This window comes from the organism of the source record quoted next, unplaced genomic scaffold, assembly GCF_019419815.1.
Source record: "Pyrus x bretschneideri cultivar Hongxiangsu unplaced genomic scaffold, Pyrus_bretschneideri_v1 Contig29, whole genome shotgun sequence".
Taxonomy (NCBI): Eukaryota; Viridiplantae; Streptophyta; class Magnoliopsida; order Rosales; family Rosaceae; genus Pyrus; species Pyrus x bretschneideri.
The window spans coordinates 2,716,494-2,731,102 of record NW_025999601.1 but is presented as its reverse complement, the minus strand read 5'-3'; the positions used below and the strand labels follow the sequence as shown (position 1 = coordinate 2,731,102).

The window sequence follows — 14,609 nt, the reverse complement described above, 5'->3', positions numbered from 1 at the left end:
GTCTTTAGACCCCAAGTTCTCCTTCGTCTAAATTTCAAAATTGCACAAGACGATATTTTAATTTAAACTCTCTAATCAATGCGGAGAGATGATTAAATAAATAAATAATCTTTGCGTATGGCAAACTAAGAGGGATGTATTCAATTGAGATTTTGAGGGATTTTAATTATTTTAATGAATTTAGGAATATTCAATCAGGATTTTAAGTGATTATCTGAAATTCAATATGTATTTAATCAAGATTTTAAGATAGTTTATTAAATCCTTATAAATCTGGATGTATTCAATTAGCATTTTAAAGAAGTTTATAACATTTCAAGTGTATTCGATTAGAATTTGATTTTAAAGAATTTTATAAGGTTGAGGAATTAGAGGGAATTAGAGAGATTTTGTAATGTATTTTAAGCATCCACAAATCTCTCCCTACGAGATTTCGAGAGAATTGAATCAAAATTTTACATGGAATCTCTACAAATTAATTAAACTCTAGAAAAATCCATGTATTTATAAATCCATTAAAATCTCTCTAATTCCCAATTGAATACACCCTCCAAAATATAAGCACAAATGGTAGGCACACAATCACCCTAATAAACTAACTTGATCCACACATATCACAAATTGGCAAGGATGGGGCTATCTCCAGAACAACATGTAGTGTGATTTGAAAAACCCCTGATATTATTGATCTCTTATTCGAGGATAGTACTATTATGTAGTTTGATGCAGGACACTCTTTTTCACTTCAATCAGGTGGAAATCCTGACAAGGTTTTTATTGAAGCCCAATGTGACAACATGTTTTGTATGTATTCGCTAAATCTTATCAATGAATATCGTACTTTAAAAAAAAAAAAATATATATATATATATATATATATATATAACCTTCAAACACTTTTCTAAGACTATCTAAAATTCTATATATACTAAAACCCAGTTCAGCATCTTCACTGTTCCTAAGCACAGTGAAAGGATGAAACTACCCCTCTTCAAGTGTTTTTCTCTTCCTTTATTTCTCATCTTCACAATAAAATTACGAATTTGCCCATATAGATACATGTCCTGTGTTGGTGCGCTGTCGTTGCCTATACGTTACAGCGTTCCCCTCTTCTCGACAACACACTTTCAATGAGACTATAAATTGTTTCTCCAAATAGTTTACCCAAACCACCGCTACCACCGATTCATTCAAATCCGTAGAATCTCGCTGCATAACCAATCAACAACGCAGAGCTTTCTTCATCCACAGCAACTTATCGATCCACCTCAACGCCGCGTGCCCAACAACTAGCACAATCCCAACCAGCAGCGGCACCTAAACATTCACCATCGCCTAGGAAGAACAAAGAAGTGGTGGATATCACTATTTTGTCATGGTAAGACAAAGAAGTGGTGGAAATCACACATAAGAGTCAAATTTGCTGCACTCATGAGAATAACCACAAGAGCACAGCGGATAAAGAAATTGCAATAGATTATATGGATATGCCCAAGTAAAGTGTAGTAACAAATAGACTAGCAACAAGTAAGCACAAAGAGATGCATGCATGCATTCTGAATTGACTTCCCTATAATGGAAACTCCCCCAGAATTAATTCGCTTCATGTAAACACTTCCTCATAATTCAAAATTATAACTTCATTTATCTGATGAGAGACAATGACTCAACAGAAAGAAGAGATGACTATTGAAACATGAATTTGAGATCCTTCTATACAAAGTCTGATCAACATCCTTGCCACTTCAGTCCTTATGAATTTGGGCACAAGTGCTTATGGGAGATCTAGCAGCTTTTGACCCTCTAGACGAACTTCTTCACCAAATTCTTGGCATTCTTTGTTTGAGAGATGAAGATGCCATCATTTTCTTATTTCACTTGAAGTCCAAGGAAGTAGTTTAATTCACCAACCAAACTCATCTCAAATTCACCTGTCATCATATCGATAAATTGTTTCACAAGAGAATCAGAAGTAGATCCAGCAACTATGCCATCCATATATACTTAAGCAATCACAACATGAGATTTAACCTTCTTAACAAACAAGGTTTTATCAACATAACCATGAGTGTAGCCATGAGTAAGAAGATAAGACGACAACCTATCATACCAATCACGTAGGGCTTGTTTGAGACCTAGAGAGCCTTTCTTAGTTTGTACACCCCATCTGGCTTGTGAGGATCCTCAAAGCTCTTTGGTTATTCCACGTAGACCTCCTCATTAAAATATTAAGGAATGGGGTTTTGACATCCATTTGAAAAAGTTTGAACTTTAAATGGTATGCAATTGCACATAGAAGTCTGACTGATTTAAGACGAGTAAAAAAAGTGAAGGTTTCATCAAAATCAACACCTTCAAGTTGAGAGTATCCTCGAGAATCAAGCCTGGCCTTATTTTTTATTACATTCCCTGACTTATCAGACTTGTTCTTGTAAATCCATTTTGTCCCAATAACATTAGTGTTCGATGGACGATCAACAATAGACCAGGCTTCATTCCTCTCAAAATAATTCAGCTCTTCCTGCATGGCTAAGATCCATTCATCATCAGTTAGAGTATCCTTGATATGCTTAGGCTCAATCTGGGAAACATAGCAAACATTTGCAACTTCATCAGCTATTTGTCTTCGTGTTCTAACGTTTTTTGTCAATCAGACCCACAATTTCCTCATCACAATGACCTTTAGCCCACTTTGGTTTGTCCTTGAATAAAACACGAGAGTCTTGATCAGTGCTTGATTCACTGTCATTGTCACTTTCTGACACCACACTTGACTCACTAGAAGCATCACCATTATCCTTAGAAAATGGAAATAACACATTGTCATTTTCAGTTGCCAAAAAGGGAGGGACATCAATGTCATCAATCTTGACATTTATGGACTCCCAAAGACTTTCAAATACTTTACCATTGGCTTTTTACCCATCCAGAGTTCATAGGGAGTCACATTAGTTCCAGTTCTGAGGAACATATGATTTGAGATATAGCAAGCAGTGTTCATTGCCTTGCCCCAAAAGTGCTTTGCCAAGTTTTTGTTGTTAAGTAGCACCTTACTCAATCAAAACACGATTTTTCCTTTCCACTACACCATTTTGTTGAGCGATGATTTGAGCAGAAAATTCATGCTTAATGTCATTGGTTGAACAGAAATCATCAAAGTGAGCATTCTCAAATTTGGTTCCATGATCCGTTCTAATTCTGACTAGAGCATAATGGCTAGACAGAGATTCATTCAACATTACTTTGTACACAGTGAAGAACTGTTGAAAGGTATCAGATTTTTCCCTTAAAAAGCAAACCCAAGTGAATCTAGAGTAGTCATCCACAAGTACTAAAATGTACTTCTTGCCACCAAGAGATAATGTCTGAATTGGTCCAACAAGATCCATATGAATCAATTGAAGAGACTTAGTTGTTCCGATGTCAATCACTTTCTTGTGTGCCACTCTAAATTGCTTTCCCATTTGACATGGTTTGCAAACATATGAGTCAGAAATAGAAAAAGGTGGCAGCCTTCTCACAACCTCATGTTTGGATAACTTCTTGAGGTCTTTGAAGTTCACATACCCAAGTTTCTTATGCCACATAACACTAGCTTCATCAGTAGCTTTATGGTACTTGGGGTATTTAGCAACTTTAAAGACATTAAGAATGTAGTAATTGTCTCATATCTCAGAAGTACAAGCAAGTTTTTTCCATGTTCATCTATAATTTGACACCCTCTTTTTGAGAAACACACTTCATCAGCCACATCATCACACAACTAGCTAATGCTAATACGATTTAACTTTAACCCATCAACATAGCTAACATTTTCAAGCTTAGGTAATCCAGGGATCTTGACAACATATTTCCCTATGATCTAAGACTTGTCTCCACCACCACCAATAAAGGGAGTAAGAGATGAGAAAGCCTCCTTGTCTCCAGTCATGTGATGAGATCATCCACTATTAAGATACCATACATTTAGCTTGGCAACAGATAGAGCATTTAGAACAATATGGCACCTGTTTGAGTCTTTCTGAACCCACTTCAAACTTTGCTTAATATTTCCAGATGAAGAAGAATGAACAAGCTGGGCAATTCTGTTGACTTCAATGACCAGATGGTCCACCTGATCTTTCAGTAAGTTGGGCTTTCCAGAGTACAATTTTCTACATTTTGAATGAATGTGCCCAACTTCACCACAATGATGACACATAGGAATAGATCTTGTCTTTGGACATGGTTTGACATTCTAAGATATAGGCCTAGATTTTCTCACAAATTTTGTTTTGGTGGGAATAGAATTTGAGCCACTTTCTACAAAACCAATACCACTTTTGTCACCGTGTAGTTTCCCAAAACTAAGCATCTTGTCAATTTTTTTCAACTCCAATAGTAAGGTGAATAACTTTATCATCTACCTCATTCAGCTCAAGTAGCTATTTTTTGTTAGCCTCATGATACATCACATTGTTTGCCTTCAACACATGAGTTTGATTTGTCAAGTTTTCTTAAGATTTTAGCAAGTTATGGACCTGAGCTTCAAGAGTAGAGATGACATATTAATCTTCAACTTTGTCATTGCAGTTATGAGCTTTCTCATTCAGCTCTTCAACATGAGCCTCAAAATAACCAATCTTTTCATCCAGTATAATTCTGACTGGACGAAGAGACTTGTTTTCCTTTTGTAACTCAGTAACTTTCTTAGCTAGTTCAATCTTCTCCACTTTTGTAGAGCATGTCTCATCAAAGAATGTATCATACTTAATGCACAATTCATCATAAGTCATCTCTTTATTCGTATTTAGAACAGAATTATCATCACTTACAGACACTTCCTCAAATGGAGTAACAAAAGCAACAACCTTTTCTTCATCATCTGACGACTCATCAAACTTCACAGAACCTTGTTCATTGACATCACTTCAATCAATCATGATTGCCTTCTCTCGCTTTTGACTAAGGTGTTTGGTGTTAGCACAATCAGCTGCACAGTGCTCACTTTCACCACATGCAAAGTAGAGACCAAGTACCTTCAATAAACCTTTGTCTCATTTTCTAGTGAACCCTTTTAGTCTTCACTCTAGTGAGTTGTTTTTCCCAACTGCTTGATGGCTCACTAAACCATTTAGAATCTTTCCCTTTGTTTTCGTGAATTCTTCTGAATTGTTTAACGAATAAAGCAAGATCATCTTCTGAGGCATGTCTACACACATCACCAACAACCTCACAGTTCTGAACACCATAAAGGTCACTTTTGTCTCTTCTAGAAGTCACTTTCATCCATCTCAAGCTCAATCTCATAGGTAATGAGTTTCTTAACCAATTTTCCAAGCTTGATCTCATTTAGGTCCTAAAACTCTTGAATGGCAACCTTCTTTGCTTGAAATCTCTTGGGTAAGCATCTTAAGAGTGACTACCCTCGATGCAGCGATGGAGCCTTCCACTCAAGAGTAAGATAATCAACAGCAATAAGATATTGTGCCTCAAGAAAATTTTGAAACTTTTCGTTCCAAGCAGCATAATTTGTACCATCAAAGAATGAAGGTGTATTACACGAGCTACTGACACGTTTACGGCCCATGATAAGATTCCACCCAATACCAGTAAATCCCAGAGATCACTCTATGTATATCTAGAGCAAGGCTCTGATACCAATTGAAATTGGTACCAGGTGGAATAACCTCTATATAAAAATTATAATCCACTGGACTGACTAGTCAAGCCCGCTAGCCAAGTAAGATAGATTTGTTAGTCAATAAATCTAAGATTCAAATACCAATTTCAGTTTCTAAAAACTATCCTATCAACAAAGTTGTAGTTCATTGCAAGTTATCAATGTGTCAAGTGAGCATAACAGTGAACACATGCCATTTAGATGTTAACTAGATATATGTACCATGTATGTGTGTGTGGGATGTGTGACACAATAAACATAACTTGAACTCAATACACGTAACTTAAACATAAGATATTTTTGGCCGGAAAAACCCACATCTGGGTTAAAAAATCAAGGACTCTCCACTGAGTCCAATCCACTAGTGTAAATAAACCTTTATAGAAAGATCACACAAACTCAATTCCTAGATCCATATCTACGAAGCAACTTTACCTTTGTACAACATTACCTTACACAAGATGAACTCCTTTGGTCTTTACTAAGTGGCAGCTCCTCCTGAGCTCTTCACCATGTGGCACCAATATCAACTCAAATCATGAAATGATATGATGTTATGATATGTATATAAAATCTGGTTTCAAACGACTAGTCAGATTCTCCAGTCAAACAGTTGAAGGAAGACTCTAATTTGAATCCAAAAGCTTGGTCTAAAAATGAATTTAAAGCTTAAAACCAGATCAAGAACTTAATGCAAAATCTTAAAACAATGCAACCCTAACATATAATGATTGGGTGTTTAATCCATGAAGTTGGTTTTGCAGCTAGGGTTCCATAAATGAAGAAAATGCAAGCTCAAAGCTTTGAAATCACTCTCTTTAAAATAAATTCTGAATCCCCAAGAACAAAAATGAAACCCTAAGAGCAGATATACCCAAGGAAATCTGACTTTTCATCAGCCAAGTTGTCCCAAGGACACTTGTCGACTGCACAAGAGATCTAGGCAGATTAATGGCCAGAAACTAACTACCATCATAAAGGTGTCAGTTAACCCATATGAGCTGTCTTAATCTGTGTGCCTAGACAGCTGGAAGTCAGCGTGCAAAACTAACTAGACAATCAAACTAGATAGAATGCAACACAAAATGAGATATGAAATGCACATGCATGAACAAACATCTTGATGTGAAATGAGCCACTTCATGAACATTTCCTCCAGCAGCAACATCCATAATCTGAGTATATTCTAAAGCTAGATTAAGCATGTGTGATGGTTCAATTACAATATTTGACAAGGAAAACCAAATACTTAAAACTAGACTTTACACATGCAAATTTACTTTGGGAAAAATGCAAACAAACGAATGAATTTTGGAGTAATTCCAATTATAATAGGTTTGTGATTCTTTCAAGATAATTGTGCCAAAATTTAAGAATTTAATTCGATCATGACGAATAGCGCAATGCTGCCAGTTTGACATCCAAGATGGTGTCTTTTGGCGATGGGCACTTTTGTAAATATGTTAAGGATTCAGCCCAAGCATGACGTTGACACACACGGATTAGATTATAGGGGGCAAAGTGAAGCATGAAAATTACCATAAACAATTTGACCAGAAATGAAACGAAGACTATAAACACAGACAAGGTGAATAAAACAAAATATATTATTACAAAGGGTTGACATCATCAGATACGTAACATTGCAGAGGGTGTTACAATGACATAAGTAAAATTGGAAAGGACACGTTTAAGTGTTGAAATTATTTCTACGACAAATGCCATCCCACGACACAGAAGAAGATAGAAATTCCAGTATTTATAAATAAATAATGCAAATAAGTACAACATACCCCTTCAGTTCGAGGGAATAGTATAACATAAACATACCAGTGTCTACCTAAAATAACAACTATATCATAATCATAGTAATAATCTTAATCGAACTTGGCTGCTAACCAAAGCAAAATATGCGGAAAGGGTATGTAAACAAAATTACCACCTACAAACCGGGCAAAGGGCAATAGAAACTGCCGCCGGCTTGAAACAATAACCAAGCCTTCGCCCGTTTCCCATCTCGTCTTCCGTCCTAGTCAAGAGTCCGAAGACGGCTCGGAAATACTAAATACCCTCCTCGCTACATTGTCTCATACAAAGTGTAAGCAAGGCTAACAAATTAACCACTACAAACTCGAGACGGAACTTCAATATCAATATCGGTCTCAATCGGCTAAACCAGCTTTTATCTTCAGGTGCTGCTTGAAGTCCATGATATCGCCATTCCACTTGGTCACGGCTTGATTTTCGCACACCCATATCTCCTGAGCTACCTGGTTTATGAGCCTGAAATCGTGGCTAACAAGAACCAGACCCCCATCCCACTCATTCAATGCCTCCGCCAGCGAGTCGATTGTCTCGATATCCAAATGATTTGTTGGCTCATCCAGTAACAGTAACTGGGGCTGCCTAAACGCCAACCAAGCAAAGATCACACGGCTCCTCTGCCCGTCAGATAAATTCTTCATTGGCATTACTTGTGCCTTGCCCGAGAGTCCAAACTTACCGATTGCAGCCCTCATCTTCTCTTCCTCGTTTCCTGGGTACTCTTTGATCATATACGCTAGGGCAGATAGTTCCATATCAAGCTTCTCAGCCAAGTGCTGATGGAACTGCGCAATTCTAAGGTGATTGTGCCGCCGGACCATGCCATCAGAAGGAAACACCTCCCCCGTCATCAGCTTCAAGAGAGTACTCTTTCCAGCTCCATTTGGCCCAACCAGAGCTATACGCGAGTCCAGATCAACACCAAAGTCGATGTTCTTGTAGATCAGATTATCAGGAGTGTAACCAAATGAGACTTCAACAAACTGAAGAACTGGTGGCGGCAGCTTTCCCACGTCGACAAAACGGAAGATCAGAACCTTGTCTCTTGCCACCTTCTCTGCAAGCCCACCGCGCTCCATTTTTGCTAGGGTTTTCTCTTTGCTCTGCGCCTGGCGAGCAAGTTTTGCTGACCCATGCCCAAACCGAGCAATATATTCCTTCATGTTAGCAATCTGTTCCTGCTCCCACTTATACTGCTTCATCTGGTTCTCCTCCAGTTCAGAACGGGTCTGAACATACTGATCATAGTTTCCAGTGTAAATCTTCAATTTCTTGTTCTGCATGTGGATGATGTTTGTGCAGACACCATTCAAGAAGTCCTGGGAGTGTGAAATAACAACCAGGATTCGCTCAAAATTCTTCAACATCTCCTCCAACCACACACAAGCTTCTAGATCTGTTAACAAGGTAAGACAACTAACCATGAGCAACTCAAGCTATAAAAATATGTTGTACCAAAAGACGGACACAAAATCATATTAATGGAGTCAAACAGCTGCACAGACACTGAGTATCACCACAGTGAAATAAGTTCGCCAAACTAATACTGTTCAGAAGTCAACCTAAACAAGAGAAATAAATGTTGGGGATGGGGATGAGTAAGAATTTCTTTACGCGAAGTTGTACTGTTTGAAAAAAAAATGCATCCAATCTCTCCACTTTTTCATGATAACTCAGAAAACCAAAATGACAAATCTGTATTAACAAGACAATGGGAAGGAGATGGCCGCACATAACTCCCATTGCTGGTTCAGGAATGACACAACACCAGTAAAAAGTACCATTTGATCCCCACAATTAACCTAAACTTTAATTTAAAAAAAAAAAAAAAACAGTTAGAAAAGAGGGGAAATGTTCTATATCAGATTCCTGACATGACTTTCGGTCTCTATGTACACTCTGAACCACTGATAAGTGGACCAATCCAACCAATTTTGGAAACTGGCTATACATTTTATAACTAGATAAGAAAATGGTGAAACCCACTACACCACCAAACCTGATGCTACAACGAAAGTCTAGTTGTAATGAGAACTATCCTACCCATATAACGAGCAAAAAAAGAGAACCTAAAAGGTTAGGCCTATAAAGTGGAAAATTAACTAGGTAATGTGATTTCACAGGCCATACAAAAGACGATCTATAACATAAAAAAATACAACTCACAAAACTCAAATTTGAAAAACAAAAGCCAAAAACTTCCATGCCCAACTACTTTCTGCTTTAGGTCTCTCCTTTCCTTTCCTTCTCCATCCCGTTTTCTCACAACAGTATAAAGACTCTTTACACAATGGCATGCAAAGTACAAACAATTTAAAACGAAAGGATATATAACCCATAAACAACAAAATTCCTTCCATACTACGGACTATTCAATAGTACGGTATAGAGTGAATAAAAATCTAACACAATAACTAAAATTTCGAACCAGTTAAACTTACCAAGATGATTGGTGGGCTCATCAAGCAACAAGATGGTTGGGTTTATAAAAAGAGCACGTGCAAGTGCAATCCTCATTCTCCACCCACCAGAAAAATCCCGAGTTTTCTTCGCTTGCATCTGCTTGTCAAACCCAAGACCATAAAGAATTTCAGCAGCACGCTTCTCAGCAGTTGCTGCATCCAATGCTTCAAGGCGCTCATAAATGCGTTCAAGCTGCTCTCCACCACCATCATCCTAAAATAGGTAAAACAAGTCATAAGAAATGCATACAAAGGTATGAAGCTGCGTAAAACAAAAGTACTATTACAATTCCATTACTGGATCCCATCCTCTCTAATGAGTTGAAGCAATGACTCTATTCGCTCTAACGAGTTGAAGCAATGATTGTATGATCTATGATACACAATGAATAAAAGCATCTAGACTTCTGCGAATAGGTTATTGGAGCGTACTAGTGACAGTATTAACCCGGAAAGTTTACAAAACCCATGGAACATTACGCTAAGAAACTATAAGTTCGTTTAAAGAGGATTTTCATACCGAATTATGCAAGCTTGTCAGTTTTTACCCTTAAAGTTATTCACATTAATTTATAACGACTAACCAAACTCTGGTTTATGTACTTCCCGATTCTTTGAATATCAAAGAGCAAAGTAATACAAAATCTAACATTTAATTTACTACAGCATACCTGAGCTGCCAGTTCTTCAACTTCTTTCTCCAACTTTATCCTCTCCTCATCGCAGCTAATGACAGCCTCAAGTGAAGACATGTCTGAAGCTTCAATTTCCCTGCTGAGATGATAGATATCCATGTGATCCGGAATTGGAAGCTCTCGGAGCCCTATGGCAGTTAGAAGGGTGGATTTACCACACCCATTCAACCCAAGCAAACCATAGCGTCTGAAAAGGAACATGAAACACACAACTTTAGCATATCTATAAGCAAAACAAAATTACTCAAATCGTGAATTTTTTTTTTTTTTAATACTTGAATAAAACATGTACAACTAACCTTCCGTAATTAAGCTCCAGTTCAGAATCAACTATCAGATCATGCCCATGGAAGGTAACTGACAGAGACTCAATCTGCAATGGTCACAAAAAATGTCATTTCATCACTATTACCAACCATTTCAATTGGAAAATCAACTGAATCCAATGTTTAGAAAACAGACAGCAAATGAAACGCGTTAATTAATCATAATACCTAAAAAGGTTTCAAACCATGATACCAAACTAATAACGAAACTAGATTACAACCTTTAAAAAACTAGGAAATCAAGTATTCACTTGTACACACAATATCAATAACGAAACCTCCTAGTTGAGCAACAAATATAGATTTGAGCAGAAAACTAAATACTAAAACCTTAAAGCTTTAAGCTTTAATAAATAAAATTTACTGTCACCACATCTAATTCTTCTTGCTCTATCACCCTTCTCCTACAACATTCAACCATATTTGCAGGTTACGAAAACTAACTAATTTCTCCCATGGACCAATTACACTGTCTCCTACCACATTCAACGATATTTGCATCGTACATTACTTTTTCGGATTAAAAATTAAGTAAATAAATACAAACTTAAATGGAACATTGCCCACCTTATCACCTGAGTAAAAAAAAAAATTTCACAAATAAATTAAATTTCTCTAAAGGCAAAAAAAATTAAGATATCTTATTAAATACTCTATGTCAAAGAGACAAAGAGCATATATATATATGCAAAAACAAAAATAAATCGAGACGACATCGTATTGGAAGACATACGCGGATATCTCTAGAAAGTGGATGCGAGCAGAGCACGCCGGTGCAGTTCCGATCCGAGATATGCATGGACCCGACTCCATTGGCCAGCTTATCGGCTCCGTTGTCGGCCGCAGCCGCCTTTGACGAAGCAGCTGCCGCCGCCGCCTTCCCACCTCTCTTGGCCGCCGCCGCCGCCTTCTTCTGCGCCGCCTTCTTCTTGCTCGCGTCCGACACCATCGTTTTCAAAGATCAACCTGCACGTCGCAAAATCATCATCAAAAATAAAAAATTGCAACAATCCAATTCACACACGTACATGCGTGTGTATATCTATGTAATGGGGAATTAGGGATTTGAGATTGGGGAGGTACCTTGGAGAAGAGAAGACGATCGGAGAAGAGAGGGAGGGCGGTGGGGGAGGTCAGATCTGGGATTGCGTTTCAGGTGGTGGGGGTGTACAGATATTTGGTGGTACGTCAGGTAAGAGGAGCAAAAACCAGTTGGCCTGGGTTGTGGAGGTTTTCCAGAAAGGGAGGTGGAAGATTTGGGAATTTATAGGAGATTCCAGACCCTGGGAAGGGGGGAGGTTAGGGTTGAGGTGGCTTTCCACGTGTTCGTCGGTTATAGGCGGTTCCATCCACACTATGTGGTTGGGTTGCGTACGCGGATGGGACTCCTCTTCGGCGTTCTGATTTTTCTGGTGAATGGACGGTGCCGTTTCGGGTAGAGAGAGCTTGGGCTGGAGGCGATGGGCCTATTCGATGTATTTACTACAGTGATTTCAATTTTAGTCCAATAACTAAACCCAACAAAACAAAACGCCTGCCGTTTATCTTAACAAAACAAAACGGTGGCGCTTTTTGCTCATAAATTTATTTGTTATAACTTTAGGGCAACTCAACCCCTAAAAAATGAGCTAGCCCAAAGTTCATTTAGAGCTGGTTTGGTATTACTGTGATTTGAAAAAAAACTACTTCTGCTGTGATGTGAGAATAAATTCATTTTTGCTGCTTCATATTTTCAGCCTTTTTTACCCAAAACTCAGAAAATAAGTTGTTTTTAAGTGTTTACCAAACACATTTTTTAGCTCAGTTTTTTTTATACTCACTTTTTATAAAAACACCTCAGTATCAAACCAGTATTTAATCCACCCAAATGAATAGTAATTAACTTCAATGAACAGTAAATGGCCAAATGCATCTCCATCACTGAAAATGAGTTGGCCTAAAATCTAGTCAATTCGTATTAAAATATATTTTTTTTTTAATAAAATAATTAAAAATTTTATTTTTAATTTCGAATAGGATTTTGAATCAATTTTGTCACGCCATGTGTCATTATTCGAAAGTACTGTTTTTGTGGATAGATTTTCGATCATATTTTGAACTAATCCCATCGCAGAATTTTAATCAATCTTATCATGCCACGTGTCATTATTCGAAATTAATATTTTTTGTGGATAGGTTTTCGATCATATTTTGAACCAATCCTGCCGCGGAATTTTAATCACTCTTGTCACTCCACAGGTCATTATCCGAAAGTACTATTTTTGTGGATAGATTTCTGATAAGATTTTGAACTAATCCAATCATATAATTTTTAACCAATCTTGTCACGCCACGTGTCATTATCCGCAAGTAATATTTTTGTCGATAGATTTTTTATAAGATTTTGAACCAATTCCGTTGCGCCACGTGTCACAATCTATTTAGAATTCCTTAGAATAGATTTCGATAAGATTTTCAACCAATCACGTAGTGCCAATTGACATTATCCACAACCTCATCCTTTCTTTTTTTGTCCATATAAACCCCTACATCCATCCTAATTCATACACCAAACTCAAACTAGCTCAGAATCATTCTTCATCGTTTTTAAATCTTAAGTTTTTACAATGTCTTCTTCAAGGAGATTGAATGAAATCGATGAGTAACAGAAAAAATTGCTGGTAGAACAGGAAGAATTGTTCAATCTCGAGGATGGTGGAGATGAGGCATTCGTAATGGAAGAAGAATAGGATGATGAACATAGAAGGCAGAGAGTTTCACATTCCTGTCGTGTCATGCAAGTTGTGAGTCAGATCTCCAAACTCAGACGTTCCACAAACTTGGATAGAAAGAGGGAAAGACGAGGTAATAATCTCTTGGAAGATTGTTTTATCCCCAACAGTATATTCCTTGATCATTTTTTTAGACGTCAATTTAGAGTGCAACATTTGCAACCATGATCCATACTTTGTGCAAAAAATGATGCTTTTCATGTTCTAGATCTTCTTCTTAAGCAAAAAACTAATACTGTCTTGTGAATGCTTGCATATGAAGCATCTGCAAATCAAGTGGATGAGATAGTGAGGATGAGAAAATCAATTGTTCTAGAGTCCTTGATGAGGTTTTGTTCCATAATCGAAGCCTTCTACACCACTGTTTCAGGCGTTTCTTCCCGCTTTTCAAATGTGTCGCCTTCCTATTGGTTAGAGGGATGTCGTGCATGACAACTTCTAGACTGGTGGCACAAGTTTGTATATGGAACAATCCTTGACAACATTCCAACATTTCCATCTGTTGAATGAATTGTTTTTGTTGTTCGCATTGTACCAAGCTTATGCTTGAAGTGTCTATAAAATGTGGGATAAGACAATATTATAAAATGCAGGTGTAAAAAAAATAAATAAATAAAAATATTGTCACATGATCTGCTAAACTTTTACCACTACTCAGACTAATGCCAGCATGAGAAAAGGCGTTTTTCCAACAAGTAAGTGATTTGTTGAGTTTTTTCCAACGACCTTGAAAACCTTGACTATTTCTTGCGTATTTTTCAAGCCTATTGCAAAACACTATAGTAATTCTACTCCAAAGTTCTCACAACTGCATCTCATTACCTGTAATCGGGTCATGAGTAATTTGAACCCAACATTCATACAACGTA

The 14,609-nt window shown here is 37.4% G+C and overlaps 1 protein-coding gene across 1 annotated transcript; it reads right to left on the bottom strand.

Moving 5' to 3' along the window:
* Positions 1 to 7,404: 7,404 nt before the first annotated feature.
* LOC103947699 (ABC transporter F family member 1) lies at positions 7,405 to 12,214 on the bottom strand. Its single transcript, XM_009358635.3, has 6 exons — positions 12,053 to 12,214; positions 11,703 to 11,935; positions 10,943 to 11,016; positions 10,620 to 10,830; positions 9,928 to 10,162; positions 7,405 to 8,882 (listed from the first exon to the last, which is right to left on the bottom strand). Exons 2-6 carry the CDS (start codon positions 11,916 to 11,918, stop codon positions 7,825 to 7,827), a joined length of 1,794 nt encoding a protein of 597 aa, XP_009356910.2. The 5' UTR covers positions 11,919 to 11,935; positions 12,053 to 12,214; the 3' UTR covers positions 7,405 to 7,824.
* Between the last annotated feature and the right edge of the window lie 2,395 nt (positions 12,215 to 14,609).

What these genes read in the sequence shown, in the direction of transcription:
- LOC103947699 (XM_009358635.3), bottom strand. Translation starts at nt 11,918, where the DNA reads ATGGTGTCGGACGCGAGCAAGAAGAAGGCGGCGCAGAAGAAGGCGGCG. An exon ending in CACTTTCTAGAGATATCCGC is followed by an intron (nt 11,017 to 11,702) that starts GTATGTCTTCCA and finishes TGACCATTGCAG; the next exon opens with ATTGAGTCTCTGTCAGTTAC. An exon ending in TGAGCCCACCAATCATCTTG is followed by an intron (nt 8,883 to 9,927) that starts GTAAGTTTAACT and finishes CCTTGTTAACAG; the next exon opens with ATCTAGAAGCTTGTGTGTGG.